Here is a 15,743-nt window from a genome sequence, read left to right on the forward strand (position 1 = left end):
AGTAATAACCTTGAACAGAAGAGTTCCTAGTCTTTCATGTGGCATCAAAGTTATATTAAGGTAAACTTGGCAAATTGTGCAAACTAGACACAAATCTAGGTAAAAAAAAAACCGATAATTTTTCGTAATCATACTTTGTCGCAAAATTGACATTTTCCACTTTCTTTGAATTTTTCCGGCAATCTATTTAACTGCACCAGAAGCCATTAAATATTACCATTTGATAGACTCTTGGCAATTCATTCACACACGAGGTCTTAAAGGGATATGACAGAGAGAGAGAGAGAGAGAGAGAGATGAGAGAGGAGAGAGAGAGAGAGAGAGAGAGAGAGAGAGAGAGAGAGAGAGAGAGAGAGAGAGAGAGAGAGAGAGAGAGAGAGAGAGAGAGAGAGAGAGCGAGAGAGAGAGAGAGCCCTGAGGTTGACTTCTGAAGCCTTTCCGTGAGTGGATATAGTCGCTGGGCAGTAGTGGCTCGAGATCAGGGTTTTCCTTCTCCTAGAAGGACTGCCTTCCCAGGCTAATGTCCGATGATGATGCGGAGGCAGCACAACGCCAACTACATCCGCGTTTCGAGACAGCAATGGGTCTACGACTCAATGCCAGCACGACAAAGGTCATGTACGTCGGAGACACTCCACATTCTGTCATCCACACAAAAACCAGCATTGCCCTTGCAGCCTGCGAGGACCTTTGTTACCTTAGTTGCAACGTGGTAGACAGTAGAAGCGCCGTTCAGCGGCGTCGACGGTTGGCCTGGATCGCTGCCCGAAAACTTACATCTATTTGGGACGGAGCAGCCTGCGACAGTGTCAAAATGCAGCTTTTTAAGTCAACAGTCAAGACAGTTCTGCTCTACAGCTGCGATGCCCTGGCGATCACTGAAACCGTGGCCAGGTGTCTTGGCGCTTTGCATCGTGCCCTCATACGCTACTGCCTCGGTGTGTATTTCCCGGTTCGGCTGTCCGCTCGCACACGGGTACTGAGCACCTGCCACCACCACCCTGCTAAGAAGCCGTTTTCGTCTAATCGGCCATGCCTTTTGAAGACCGGAGGTGCCTTTGGCTATCTTCTTGGACCTAAATAACCAAAGCTTTCTCCTTTATCTTTAAGTGTTACATTATGTACTTTGAACGAATCGCTTGCATACTCATACTGCCACTTTAACTAGTGAGAACATCACCATGGTAACAAGACCCATCCCTTGTAGACCGAACCAGAACGTTCATGAAGTTCTGCGGTTCGATCAGATCAGTCCAGATGGTGTATAGATTTAATTGACCTTGTGCATACAGGAGTTGACTCACCTAATAATTGTGTTTTCTTGGTATTAGTAGACCGCACATCAGTTTCTTGGCCTTGATTAATAGTTTGGTAATTCGAGATGAAAACTGAGCTTATTATAATATTAGAAGTTTACTGCTGTTGCCTTGTTGAGTGGATAAAATGTAAAATTTAAAGTATATGTAATTTTATCAGTATGTATTTCAGTTGGTTGATTTTAATAAAGATTTAAGTTTTGGGGGCTAGTCATTTTTATGTAAACATGTAGGAGTTTGTTTTAATTAATCAGAGTGGATTCCTCCCTTGACGTCGGTGCAGTAAGCATCCAACTTCCTCAAAGGGACGGAATTGCCCAAGCTAGAATTATCTGCATGAAGAAACCTATCCTCTCTTGCTGCATATACAAGAAGTCCGACGATACACGATCGTATCCCTCTATATGTATTTAATCCACATGTCGAGATCTCTTGATGTAAAACCCACCATCATTACGGGAGCTGGCCAGACAAGATTATGTCAATTACAGGTCACAAAAAATGAAATGCTTGTTTGCCGTGAATTTATTCTAGAAATAACAATAATAAGCCGTGTTTGGAGTCTACACAATCGGTGATCGTAATATATTTGCCCTGTCACAGCCTCGGCTGTCGTCGACGTAGTGTGGAGCTGGTCGCATACCAGGCCCAATCACTTATCCAGTTCGCGCCTTGATGTGTCACAAAAGGAATGTGCCACAGCCCACGGGTACTGGTTTATTACTGACAAACCATACAACTGCTGACCTTTATGTAAGCGCACCAGGACAACTCTGACATCCACAAATTTATGCTGAAAGTATAGTGAATCATTTTTTCTGCTTTAAATACTGTCTGACGCCGCTATACAGTTACAAATTGTGAAGAAAAACGCTAAGAAAAATGGATCCAGGAAATTTTTAAGGGGGTCAGGCCGGGGATTTTTTTTAATACCTCATTTGCGGACAAACGGAAACGATGATAATACAACACAAATGACGTACAGTTTTAATAGTGGTATAGGAGCACTTACTTTAGTCACTTTTGTATTTTCCCTCTTTTTTATCTGTATCTTTTTTTTCTTTTGGTCTCAGAGCAAGGGGGGTTTGGCCCCCAGACCCTCCCCTAGATTTGCGGCTAAGTACGGAAACTACACAATTACAATGTTTCTCAAAACCCTGAAATAGCTTCCATTCCTTCTGATTCGCGGGTTCGCTATCTGACCATATTTTCACGTTACCCTGAGAATATGGGGCTCCTTGTTGCGCCTCTCCGCTCAAATCCGCTCAGTTTTCAGGTTATGTAGTCTTCAGTTCATTTTCAAAAGTCCATTAAAAGTTCACACGTCATTCTTCGCAACGGGACAAATACTGCTTTTTACCAAATTTCTGACATTGTTTTAGATGCGAGCTCTTGCTCGTACTACAAAGTGTGAACTGTGATAACGTTTAAGATCTGATACATTTTACGTGTACTTGAGTTCAACTGGCAGATCAACTCTTTCAGACAGCAAAACATGGTTTTGGAATTTTTTCGACAGAATTAAAAGAGGGAGTGTACGCGTGCATTGTATTTATAACTTTAATAGCCTGCCAATCAGTGGCAATACATGCAGTTTGCACTTACGCGGGCCAAGGGTGAATAGATAAAGGTTATTACAAAGTCTAATACATGTACGCATATCCTGCACAGCAGTCGAGCAATGCTCGGATCGTATTCACACTGTGTTTTTCCTCCATGGTTCAACGTACAGAGTCTCTATGGCATGGTTGGTTGAATACGTGAGTTCAAGTGCATGATATCACCCAGCAGCAGTAGACTGCTACTTGGAAAACGTACAAAAAGTTACGTACATGTACAACTTGTGTAAAGACCTATATGTACATGCATGCAATACTACCTAGTTTATACACGTAGTCTCCAATCGCAAAAGTATTCAAAAATAATGCTTCCATGGAAAATCCACGAGAGAAACAAATAATGAAGGCACATAGTTTGCCCATGGGAACTGATTTTTCTTTCATGGGGAATCAAGGTCAAATCTTTCAACTTACCGTCGACTGGTGGGGATGGTTCCGGTTGCAGAGGAGGGAATCCTCCATCGTGGCTTGGCCATGACTGGGCCAAACTCCGCGTAACCAGAACAAGCAGAGGAAATAAAGCTGGCAGACACCACCACGACAGAAACTGTCTACCCATCTTGCGACCATCAACTCAAAATGAATGCTCGCTCTCGCGTGCCTGTTGCTATTTATGTACATGTATGATCATGAAACTGTAAGTGACAGCCGACCTCAGAGCGGTTAACGGTAATGCGAGAGGCATGGAACCAACCCATGGAGATTAATCGAAACACGAAACCAACCGCGAGGAAAACACGAACAGTTACTGTTGGCATAAGTCACATGTGACACTCGCTGAAAAGCAAGCGTCTGAAGCGAAACGGACGTGTACAAGGGAAACACACAGCACTATTACGTAATAGCTTAACTTGTTTGGTATGCGCGTGCGAGACTCTTGCCCGAGAAGTCCTTGAACGTCTTTGTGTCTGAGTCCAATGTTGTGTTTTGTTGGGGTTTTTTTTGGGGGGGGGGTATTTTAAAAGATATTTCGATGTTTTTTTAATTATGATAATGCTCACTTCTACGTTTATTTTTCATACATAGCCTAACTGCTGTTACAAATTTCTCTTCTTTGATGATTCGTAGCTGTGTTCATTACAGCGGTAAAGGGACTCAATTAAATTTGACTTCTAGTAGAAATCAACTCCCAGTTTAGTCCTTGGTGGAAACGTTCAGAAGTTTGAACTACAAGGTTCATGTACTACACCTATTTGCTACTGTGCCAAATCAGCAGGCGGATGATGCGGGCCAGTAATAAGTCAAATTTTATTCTCTGCAATAAGAGCATTTCGTGGCAGGTGGACTGGGTGGTTTGGAAGGAGGATAGAATCTAGAAGCAGAACTGACAGTTTGTATAAATTCAGACAAAACGGGGCCCTCCAAAAATTGCTCTGTTTTGCAATTAAGTGAAAGCATCAATTTTCTAAATGGCGGTGGGCCTCATGACTGTTTGAGGGGTGATTTTCTCTAGAGAGAAATATCTTCAAAAGTTATTGGTTAAGCACTGAAAAGGTTGCATCAATTCTAAAAGACGCTCAGTGACTTGAATTACCGTTTGTTATATTGTAATGACAATATGGGATTGTTAGAGAAGCACACACTTCATGGCAAATTGCAGGTTGGGACAGGAGTCATCCGATGTATGGCAGCAAACGTAATCTCCGACAAAGAACTTAGTCCTGCCTGCAGGTTGAGCTTTACAGAAATGTCGACAGTCAAAACATTTCAACAAAAAACAAAAGGGGTTTCCTAGATGAAATGTTCAGCCTTGGTGAAGTGGTCAAAATGTGACCCTGCTGTTATTGCAAAACAGTGCGCATCAATAAAGACGCTCAAGGAAACAGACGGCACAATAGATTTCAAGCTATTTTAGTCAAATACGAGCGATTCACAATAGTGCGCCACCAAGAGTTTGCAACGCATTGGCCAAGCAGAACGCGCGAAATTTGTCGACCCTTTCCAAACGCGCAATGGGTCAACAAATTCCGCGCATTGTGATTTGCCAACGCGTTGCAAACTCTTGGTGGCGCACTAATGTGAAACGGCCATATTGCATCAAACGTCAGACCAGTGTCAGCGACAGTTGAGAATAGAGACAGAGATCACAAATTGTTGGTTTTTGTTCTTGAGGCATGGTCTTCAGCATCCAATGTTTCCCCAAAAGAGTAAAATGCAGAAAAAGCCATATGTACAGTTAAAACAGGCATGTAATATCTGGGTTTTTATAATTCATATGCATTTGATTTATCTTAGAGATGGACCACCGGAAACCGTCATCAAAATTTTTGGCTGAATTTATTCATGCTTAATATATACTGCTTTTTATATTGCTTTTTATATTTCCACCAATGCAACTCCAATGGAGCTTTGCCTCAAAATTGCCGACAGAAGAGGGTACAAAAGGCATTTTGGCCAGTAAGATATTTAGGGAGTTTTTTGCTCACTTCGAAGCCCAAGAGTTTTTTACCATTAGGAAACTTTTGGATGTGCAAACTATTTAGTTTCTTCTTGGAGTTTGGAGTTTATCAATTTTGACATTGGGTGGCAGGCGGGTGACAAAAAGACTGTGGGAAGACTACTTGTACATGAAGCAAGTTGTAAGTTGTTGGGGCAAGGTGTGCTTTTGCAATAGGAATCATATACACTTAACAGTACAAAAGTCATGTGGTAACAACAACCCAAGAACTTATCATGGGCCATGCAGGGATTGGTGGGATATAGATCTTATAGGGTATTCGTTACTCACCAATGCCAGAATCACAAAAGCGTACCTTTCTTTCTGTGTATAATTGATTCAAACTGAGGAAAAGGCCCAAAATGCAATTTTCGGTTTTGTGAAAAATAACCATATTTGAGGCAATATCATAGCAGGACAGAATTGCCCAAGATTTTCTCACCACATCTGAAAAGAATAATGTTGGCCCTAATCACAACCAAAAGGAAAATATGCTGAGACGCATGGCAAGTTGACGTTTTGTGGGGCAAAAAATGTCAATACTGCATTTTTTAAAAACACACTTCAATGCAAGCTGACAAAAGAGCATAAGGGTGACACTTAAAGCCATAATTGTTTCTCTCAAGCAGAAGCAAGAATGATTTATGTGGATCTGTGAAATATTTTTGCATTTTGGTTAGGTGGACTTATAAATGTAAGCTAAAAACCATTTTTTTTCAGAGCCCTACATCGGCCTAAAATGCCAAAAAGCACAAACGGAAGTGTTTCCATGGCAACGGACTACGTCTGGATTTGGAATGTCTATTTTGTTTACTTGCACCCTGATTCCAGTCGTCCTACAAAGTATGAAAAAAAATTGTCCGCGGACACGTAAACGACCGTCTTAAAACCTGCCGCCAGGACGACAGTATAAAACCCAGGTACAAATATTATAAGAGTCGAAGCTGGACGCAGTTGGGATTTTATTTTGTAAAATTCCAAATTGAACTTGGGTCCAGGTGGATGAAAATGAAGTGATCTGGCTGCAATTTGGAGTTGATTCCACTAGGCATGTACAAACGATGCGCTGAAACTGAACGGTTTGATGAAATTCAAATTTACATTAATGGACAAGAGATTTTAAGACCGTCAGAGTCTTGAGGTTGTGCCTTCTTTGACAATGAAAAAGTACAATGGCTTTGAGTTTTTCAAAATGCACAAAGTAATTTTAGGAACGTGCTTTGCCATGGATGGAGTGGAACATATGGAATAGTACACCATCCACAGATGGAATAAGGATGGAATATCAATCCATATCTGTTTTTGTGGGTGTCTGTTTTCAAGCGCCAATACACGTGCTTCCGACTCATGCATCTTCCTGGTTACACGTCGGGCCCCGTTTGTATGTGCGTGGTTGAAAACAATAAATCTGTTACCAAGGACTGTCGCAAACGGAACTTGCACAAGTCACATCACAAGTAGGCAAACGGTCTCTCCATCACGGGCCTGTCCAGCTTATTTCGATAAAACCAGAACATGTAATTATTTTCACTAACTTTTGTTTGAGTGAATTAAGTCGTCAAGCGAGCTCCAATTTGCCAGAGGTGCCTTGGTTCACAATCGGTAGACCCCTGGGCCGACTGGGCTGCCAGTTTAGCCACCGGGAGCCACTTCACGGAACCCTTCTAATATTCCTAACACTCGTTGCCCGTCGTGACGTCACTCACCTAAGCCGGACACGGGAACACTGCCAGTGTGTTTTTACATTTCAGGCGCTTGTTTCCGCTAAATTTTCTTGGGCGTTCCATCCAGTGTCCTTCACATCACGTTCAGTATGATCGACAAACCACTCTATACACGACATCTGTACGTACAGTCAACGACTTTCTTCTCTTGCGGTTAACGTTCACACGCCATCTCTGTCAGCTATAAAAGTTAGCAGCTGCAGAACTTCAGTTCATTAAACATGAACTTGTCGTCATTATCCAACATCTAATACACGAATTTGCTTTGGCTACTAAAATTCAGAGTTCCTTCTTTGGTGACTTGGACGCACTCGTGTATAGGCCAGTAATTACTTCCACAAGTTTTGTCCATCTGCTCTTTATCTGCAAAAGAATAAAACAACTTCACTTGCTGGGTCAAGTCTTCTAACCTACTACAGAAAAGTACGCAGCTCACACAATGCGATTAGGAGCATTTTCGGCAATCCTTTATGGGTTTCCAATGGCGGTTCTACTTGTTCAGTGTGCGGTGTTAACGACGGCTCAGATACTGTCAGGTCCTTCGACGCCAAGGGGCCCATCGCGCCGTGGAAGTCCTGCCATCCGCGGTGACCTGGGGCCGCCAGGAACCAGGACAGCTATTCCAATCGATGGTAAGCAAATTACACCATCTACTTGCAAGTTCAAGATTGTATCCATGAGTGTTCGTTCTTCTGCACTAGCAACATAAAGACTGCCTGTCAAATCGATGGTCGACAAATGAACGATTTTGAATCCTTTCCATTTTTGCCCACAAACACCAACATTTTAGGCTGAATGATGGCGAAAATTAGTGGACATTAACCAAGGAGGCTGCCTACATTTCAAGACACCTAGACCTAGTACGAGATATCCAGGGCAGATCCATGCTGGCCAGGCAGACATTGGCTCAAAGGCGGGGTTTATTTTCTAGTTCTCAGAGAGGGGGATTACTTACAACATTATTATTCTTCCATATTTTTATTACTATCATTCTGGTTTATTTCCACTTGATAGCAACCCAAAGGTTGAATTATGAAGTGATATGACAAAAATAATGAAATACATTTCAAAACACAGATTGCACAAGACACATACGAAAGCACTATATAATGTAAAACGGTCCGTGAATAAAAGACAGGTTTAAGAAAGCTACAGACAACAGTACAAATATACAAAGAAAGAAAATTGACGTATAATTTTAATTATATTTAAATTAATATGTTTAGAGACATCAGTGTACAAATCGCACAGGCTGCTGTCTAAAGAAAGATCAAGCTTTGAGTGCATCATTCAGCAATCTGGCCAAGTATGGGATGAGACTGTTACGAAATGTAGTTGTAGAGCCTTGATGGTTGTCGAAAATGGGCAATGATCTTAAAGTCATGAAATAACATCTACTAGATTTTGGGATACAGTCAGAGAACTTTTTCGAACGATAAGTGTTAAGAACAAATTAAGAACACAAGTTTTTCCTTCTTTCGTTCTTTCACACGTGCTTTTGCTGTCGTGTAAATGTTGACGTCCAGACAGATTTATCTCCCAGGCAGATCCGCCAGCCTCAGTGTTTTGGGCTTGTCATACAACGACTTTCAGAAATATATTTGGACAACGTATAGCCAAGCATCCAACGCGGAAACATTCTTCATGAAAGTTCCAATTTTGTCATACATAACTGAGGAAATACACGCACAGATTTTCGATTATATTTCAAAGACGGAGAGTAATGACAAAAATGCAATTTCATAACTGTCGGCCGGTGTTGCACCAGAGAAGATAATTATAATCGGCAATCATTCATGAATCTTCCAGAAGACACAGTTTTGAATAATTGGGTTATCGATCCAACCGCAAGACCTACCGTTATGTCCACTGTTGTTCACTTCCATATCCGCTTGCCATGGGTTGTAATTTCATAGTCCAAAAACTCACTTCCTGCACAAAGCCCTAATGCCATTTCCCCTTCAAAAAACTTCCGTGCCATTTGCAAACGCGGCCCGCTTTCCGCGTGTTTAAAAGCATAGCCAAGGCCACAGCTTAGCATGCACAAAGTAATGATCTATTCATATGTATTCTGGGTGGTTTTTTTCCTGAAAATTGGTCAGACAGGGATCGATATCATGGGCTGAAAAACTGGAGAACAATTGGTTTCAGGTTTGTCGATCCCAGGAAATATAAAAACTGGATTATCATCAATCCTTTTGGGTGTTACATGCACTTCAACTTATTGTTTAACGGAATCCTACTGTCCTAATTACACCTTATTTGCAAATTGTTAGTTTACTTTCTCCCTTTAAATTCATTGGTTTACAGTTACGACCATCACGATAAATGACACCACGGTGGGCTTGTGCAAATACAAGCACTTCTGCCGTAGCCTTGGGTGTCAGTCACGAAACGACACACGGCCCTCACTTTGTCATTGTGATCCAGAGTGCGTCATATATGACGACTGTTGCTACGACTACACGGAGACATGTGGTCGGGAATCCCAAGAAGCCGATTCTTTGTGGCAAAACGAAACACAAAAAGAGGTTAGTCAATTGAACAAATTAAATTTTCATCCAACTGGAAATTCCTTTCGTCATAATGAGGTAGGAATTTTTCTTCATGAAATATGGGATATTCTGCGGAGAATTTATTTCAATCTCGAAAATTCCTATGTTATTCTTCAAGGGTAACTAACTTTGGCTGATATGCTTTTATTTATTCAACCTCAGATGGAGAATCTATCCTGTGTTTCTCCAAACAAAAACGCGGAAAGCTACTACCTCGTCAGCACTTGTCCTAGCGATACTACCGACATCCAGACGGCTGTTCTATGTCGGAATCCAGACCCTCACGATAGCTTGTCTGTGATTCCTTCCTACAGCCAAAACAGCAGAAGGCATTTCAAGAATATCTACTGCGCCCTCTGTCATGGGGAAGCACTAACGGACTTGGTCGCTTGGGAAATTGTCGTGGAATGCCGAACTTTACTCTTAAACCGCAGAGCAACCTCACTCTTGCAAACCTCAATCTCAAATGTCCGAAGAGTAGAAAGAGAACTAGGTTGTGATATAATGATCCAACCCCCGAATAGGGACGAGGTAACTGTGCGGCCACGACACTGTTACTCGGATGTTATACGGCATTGCGTGGCGCCTCAACTCCGTGAGGCTTGCGAGGCATACACGGCATACACGACGGTGGCTGGTCCAGGCCCAAACAGTAATAACGTGTTCCAGAATCCACACTGTGCCCTGTGTAACGTACCCAACGGGCCCGACAGGTTAGACTACGCCACAGACTGTCGGCAAGAGTTAACATTACCGGTCTTTTATCCAAATGTACCGGTTGGTACGTTTCCACCGAGACCTAGACCGGGACGACCGGGTGAGCCGGATGAAGGAGGAGACAAGGGTTCACCAGGCATTCCAGGTGTAGGAGGTCCAACTGAACCGGATCGTCCCATTGAACCACCACCACCAGAAGAAATACCCCCCATCTCAGTCCTCTTTGATTTCCGCTCCGATAGCAGAGTGAAGATAGTTCGAAATAGGGAGGTATTGGTGTCAGAGATAGTCCAATGTCCTCCAAATGAAGTCTACGATCCTTTTATTTCAAGTTGTCGTAGATTGTCCTGCCCAGATGGCTATCTTCTTAAGGATAACAAGTGTGCCCCCGACTTTAAGACCTTGGGAAAGGCTTGTGATGGGGACAGTGGAGGTGACGGTGACATTGTCATGGAAGTGTCAGTCAGTTTGGAGGAGCATTGTCAGGACAGTCTGTTAAATGGTGGGGATTCCCTCCTAACTGGAGACTTGCAGCTGTGTCTTGAAGAATTCCTTGGACTTGAGCAACGATCCTTACAATTTGGATCTTCCACTCCAGCACTGGCCAATGTAACCCCTGTACCGACTTTCAATTGCACTAGTACTGCCCAGTATTCTTTCTCTGTCAACACAACTGGGGAAACATTGATGGACTTTCGTGGCATCTCCAAATTATCTCTTCCAGATTCGTCACTTTGCCAAACAATCGCCTCCCGCGAGACATGGTTTATAGAGTTCCGCCAGACTTGTCAAAGCCTTCCTATAGACAAATGTACCGGGATCTGGCTTAACGACACTACCTTTTCCATTCCTGCCGAAAATGGTACAACGCTGATCTACATTAATGCATCTGAATCTTGGTTCACTTTGAATCAAACAATAATACGGGCCAACTTCCAAAGAAGGGAAGATGTGTTCGAGCAATTCACTGATATCCAGATCTGTGCTGAACCAAAGTTAACCTGCCCTCGCGTGAGACTAAACTCAACACTTTTCGAAGCAGATGAAAATAACCCAGGCTCAATCATTTACACGCCGATAGGAAAACTTTTTCAGATGGACGAGTTCATCAGAACAGAAAATGGAGACATAGAGGTGTGCTCTTTTTATGAAATTAACGGCACTAGAAACGGCACCAAGACAGCGACTTTCTTAGTGTTTTCACAAGCTCAAACGGTTCTAAGTCTGATTGCCAACATCATCTCCATGACAGCAGCATTAGTTACTTTCACTACATACTGCTTCTTCAAGGAGCTCCGAAAGCGCATCAGTCTGGCAATCATGTCTCTTGTTGCCTGTCTCTTTCTGGCGCAGCTCCTCCTTCTTGTCAGTGGCTCTGCAACGAGCAACCCGCCAGCTTGCACCACGGTGGCTGTCCTCGGTCACTTCTTGTGGCTGGCAACGGTACTCTGGACGGGAGTCTTGGCTTTTGCTCTGAACCGAGTTTTTGTTTCCATCTCTAAAATCCGGAGACTTGACGTCGATTTGAGAGTTTACTTTTCTCAGGGGATCTTCGTGTTTGGAGGAGCCTTTCTTGTAGTTCTCCCATGCTTGGTGATCCACCTGTGTGACTGCACAGATATTCCCCTCTCGTACGGTAATGAGAATGTCTGTTGGATCGGCAATAATAACGTCAATCTGGTAGCCTTTGGTGTTCCCATAGGCTTGACGGTGCTTGTGAATAGTGTTCTGTTTATCTTAACTATCCACGGGATGCGTAATTCAAAGAAGATGACCAATGTAGTCACGGAAAAGACAGAACTGCAAAAGTTGAAACAAGAGCTGGTCGTGTACATAAGGGTAAGTACTGATGAGGACAGACGTCAAAATTTCACTAAAGGCAGATACATTATAAAACACAAGGCAACTCACTGTTGTACTTATCTTTGAAAGCAAGATAGATTACCATGCGGCACTCGAGCTTACAATCCAAATAAGTCTTTTTTAATACAGTTGAACCTCGTTAATAAGGGCAATACAAATATTCTGTTTGTAACAAGGAATTTCTCAGTCTCGGTCCTTTGTTCTTCATTGTTTGCATTCTTGACAATAACAGCGTGGTTACTCTTTTAACAAGGTAATCTGTACAGGTTCGAAGGACCTCGAATTAACGAGTTCGACTGTACACTCCTCTGTAAGACCCGACATGGATTACGGAAAGGTTTATTAATCAACTCACTTGTCCCATTTACAGTCGGTAAATTACTGTAAAATCGTTTCATCAAAACTGACTAGTGAGGCCTGTACCTGAAATTTGACGTTCCTACAATGCACTGCTAGTCATGCAAACGTGACTTTACTCTCCGTCTATCCCGGTCTGCAAAACCTATATTCACAGAACAGGTTGAAACAAATAGGGCCTACTGCCTCCAGTCCTTGGAGATAGGTAAGAATATCTTATTTTCCATTTTACCCGATAGATCTCCAGCCTGATGGGTTTCACGTGGATCTTCGGCTTTGTAGCGGCATTCACCGACGTCGTCGCTCTCTGGTACATCTTTATCATCCTCAACTCCTGCCAGGGTCTTCTCATCTTCCTCTCGTTCATCTGCAACAAGAGAGTCTGGCGTCTCTGGACGAACCTCCTCTGCGGTGGTAGACAGAGGCCGACAGGGGCGGGCCGCACGTCCACGACACCGTCATCTCAACAGATGACACTGAAGCCGAAAAGTACAGGCACTTTGATGTCAAGTGCCAGTCAAGTTTAGCAACGACGGAAGTTTCATCAACTCCGTAACTTTAGCCGTGATAGAAATCCCCGAAAAAACCATCAGCTCTGGTGGAAGTGACGTCCATGAGGTCAACCTTGTAAACAGAGTTTTAATATTTTATATTTTCATGTCAATTACACTATTGGCCCGGACTTAAATGGAAGTCGGATCGGGACTTCGCTTGATCCGTCGGATTTCAGCTTTTTCAGACAAACACTTAAGGGATCCATGCAGTGACTTTTTCTTAGACTCACTTTTTGTACATGTAAATCCTTTTAAATTCTTTTTCAATATATGAAAACTATTTGAAATCCTTTTGAAGTTAAGTATACTGAAAAGTGCACTTTTTAACATTAAAACGATTTTCAAGACAAACTGATAAATGATGCACTGTTGCGGTAAGGTAAACTCCAACAGCTTATGTTTCCATGTTCGAAGTTTGAACCTTATATTTGCTCTTGGGAAACATTTCCGAGAAATAGTTGACCAGTGGGTTATTGCCATATACTTACATAATAAATTGTTCAAGTTAAAATGTACAACAGCAAACTACAGCAAATTCCAAAAGCATTTTGTGCACAAATTAATACTGACGTTGAGTGCCTGGGATTTCATCACAGTTTCACACATGAATGCTAATTCACATTAGCATAACTTGAATCAGAAAAGCCCCAAAATACACTTTGAAATATCAAACAGACCATAAAAATAAGGTTAATTGAAACACAAAGGTACAATTTTAAGGGTTCAAAGTAAATTGTGTTGCGTGGTCCTTTTAAGCTTAAGCTATAATACAGGACCCTGCACAAGAACAACTTGCCTCCAATCCTACATCCAATGCTCTTGGTTTGGATCAAGACAAGGTCGAACTGTATCGCTGTCAAATAAGGGCTAAAACGTACTAAGTAACGACACACCCTTTGATTGAGATTTAGAATTCGAATTAACATTCCAATTTCAAAAGTCTTTCCTCCGTTTCCTTTAAGCCATAGGCCTATCTGTTGCCTTCAAGAGAGCGTGTGATAGTGTGCAAATTCATAATGTAAAGAAAATTGTATCAATAATTGTAAATTACCACATACCACTGTAATCCAGTTTTCGTTGTTAAACAGCCTCTGTAGCGTACATAAGCGATCAGCAGGGCAGATGATCAGCTGCATCCCGACTTTATCTGCAATAGTCTACAACAGATGGAGCACACTCACTTGTGCTTGCTTACAGCTGACGCGCGCGTTCAATTAAGGACGTCCCCATTGGTCGAAGAGACTTGTAAACGCGCGAATATTACTTATACATGAGTGTAATGTCGCTACAATGATGGCGTCTAATATGAACCAGTCCGGTATTCACCCATAGAACTATATGGGTGCTTTCGATTAGCTTACACGTGAAAGTCAAACTTACACGAAAGCATTCGTTTAGCCATCACGTGATCTTCGTGCCTGCTCTGGTGTCAGCCGCCACTACCCCGGCTGGCGAGCGGGTCTCCGGAGGCTGCTCGAGTGTAATGACGTCACGGATTTACAGTTCGTGCATGAGCATGATGGAACGTGGCGGGGACTTGACCTTTTTCCCAGAATGCCTTGGCGAATACACTGCAGCGTTCGATTAGCCTCATTTCGAGGCTTCCCTTGTGTGGCCCCTTGTGGCACTATCAGGCTATTGCGCTTGAAACCTCAAAATCAGGAAGTAAAAAAAAACAGTTGAAGCCTCAGACGGAGCCTATTCGAAAACGGCCCAGTCTTGCGCCTATCCGCCCTTAGCTGAAGTACACCCCCAACTTTGGAGAAAGAAAGACAGGCGGTTACAAGCGGGTTCTTGCAGGCGTTCTGCTTGAACGTTAAGCCCATACATTCCAGAATAAATTCGTTACGCGTACTCAGTGTGCTCCACGTCAAACGCTCATTAAACTTGATCGCCTATGTGGTTAGTTGGTACCACAGATATATAAACGCATTGACCGCCAGGTCCCATTCAAAACTACAGGGGTTTTTCGTGATCTGCGCGGTGTATTAATTTTGTTCGAGTTTCACACACGCGCAGGTATCCACGAGGTTCCAAGTTGTTCGTGCGTAATGGGACAATTTTACGCGCCCAGTGTCACCTCTAGCTGTACCACAGAGATCGGGGGGGGGGGGGGACGGAAGGGGTTTGCGCGTGCGTACAACGGCCTGTGTGCCTATTCCATTCATCAAAACGGTGTGTTCATAAGGAACTGTATCGTTTAATGCTACAGTCTCCAGTGTTTCTATTATCTACATGAACAAGCAGTTTTCTATATGTAGGCCTACACCAGTCCTTTGTTTCATGGAGATTCTAGAAAAGGATTCCCATTTTTGCTTCTCGGTCCTGCTGTGAATCATGTATGCGAACACGTTTATAATGCACACTGGGCCGTGATCTCCTCGAATTGACACCCCTGACATCTATGCATAACGACGATTTAATTTGTAAAACTCCCACTTTCAACATTGATTTTTTCCCTGAAATATATGTGTAAAGGCCTCACCTTCAGACTACAGTCGTTTAAAGGAAATCCTTGTCTTCAACATGACCCTTTTTCCGCACCGTTATAAAAAAACGAGTGATGCGTCCCATTCAAATTTTGTCCATTGAGTTTGGTAC

The 15,743-nt window shown here is 42.8% G+C and overlaps 1 protein-coding gene and 1 long non-coding RNA gene across 2 annotated transcripts in view; both read left to right on the plus strand.

Moving 5' to 3' along the window:
* Positions 1–15,743, plus strand: part of LOC147799773 (uncharacterized) — a 118,555-nt gene that overhangs the window by 70,045 nt on the left and 32,767 nt on the right. The window lies entirely within an intron of this gene.
* On the plus strand, positions 7,173–13,115 carry LOC147799776 (uncharacterized). The gene is made up of 4 exons (XM_087133618.1): positions 7,173–7,728; positions 9,407–9,627; positions 9,814–12,207; positions 12,828–13,115. Exons 1-4 carry the CDS (start codon positions 7,536–7,538, stop codon positions 13,113–13,115), a joined length of 3,096 nt encoding a protein of 1,031 aa, XP_086989744.1. The 5' UTR covers positions 7,173–7,535.

This window comes from Acanthaster planci, linkage group LG02, assembly GCF_054643075.1.
Source record: "Acanthaster planci isolate LZ-2023a linkage group LG02, COTS_SCS, whole genome shotgun sequence".
Taxonomy (NCBI): Eukaryota; Metazoa; Echinodermata; class Asteroidea; order Valvatida; family Acanthasteridae; genus Acanthaster; species Acanthaster planci.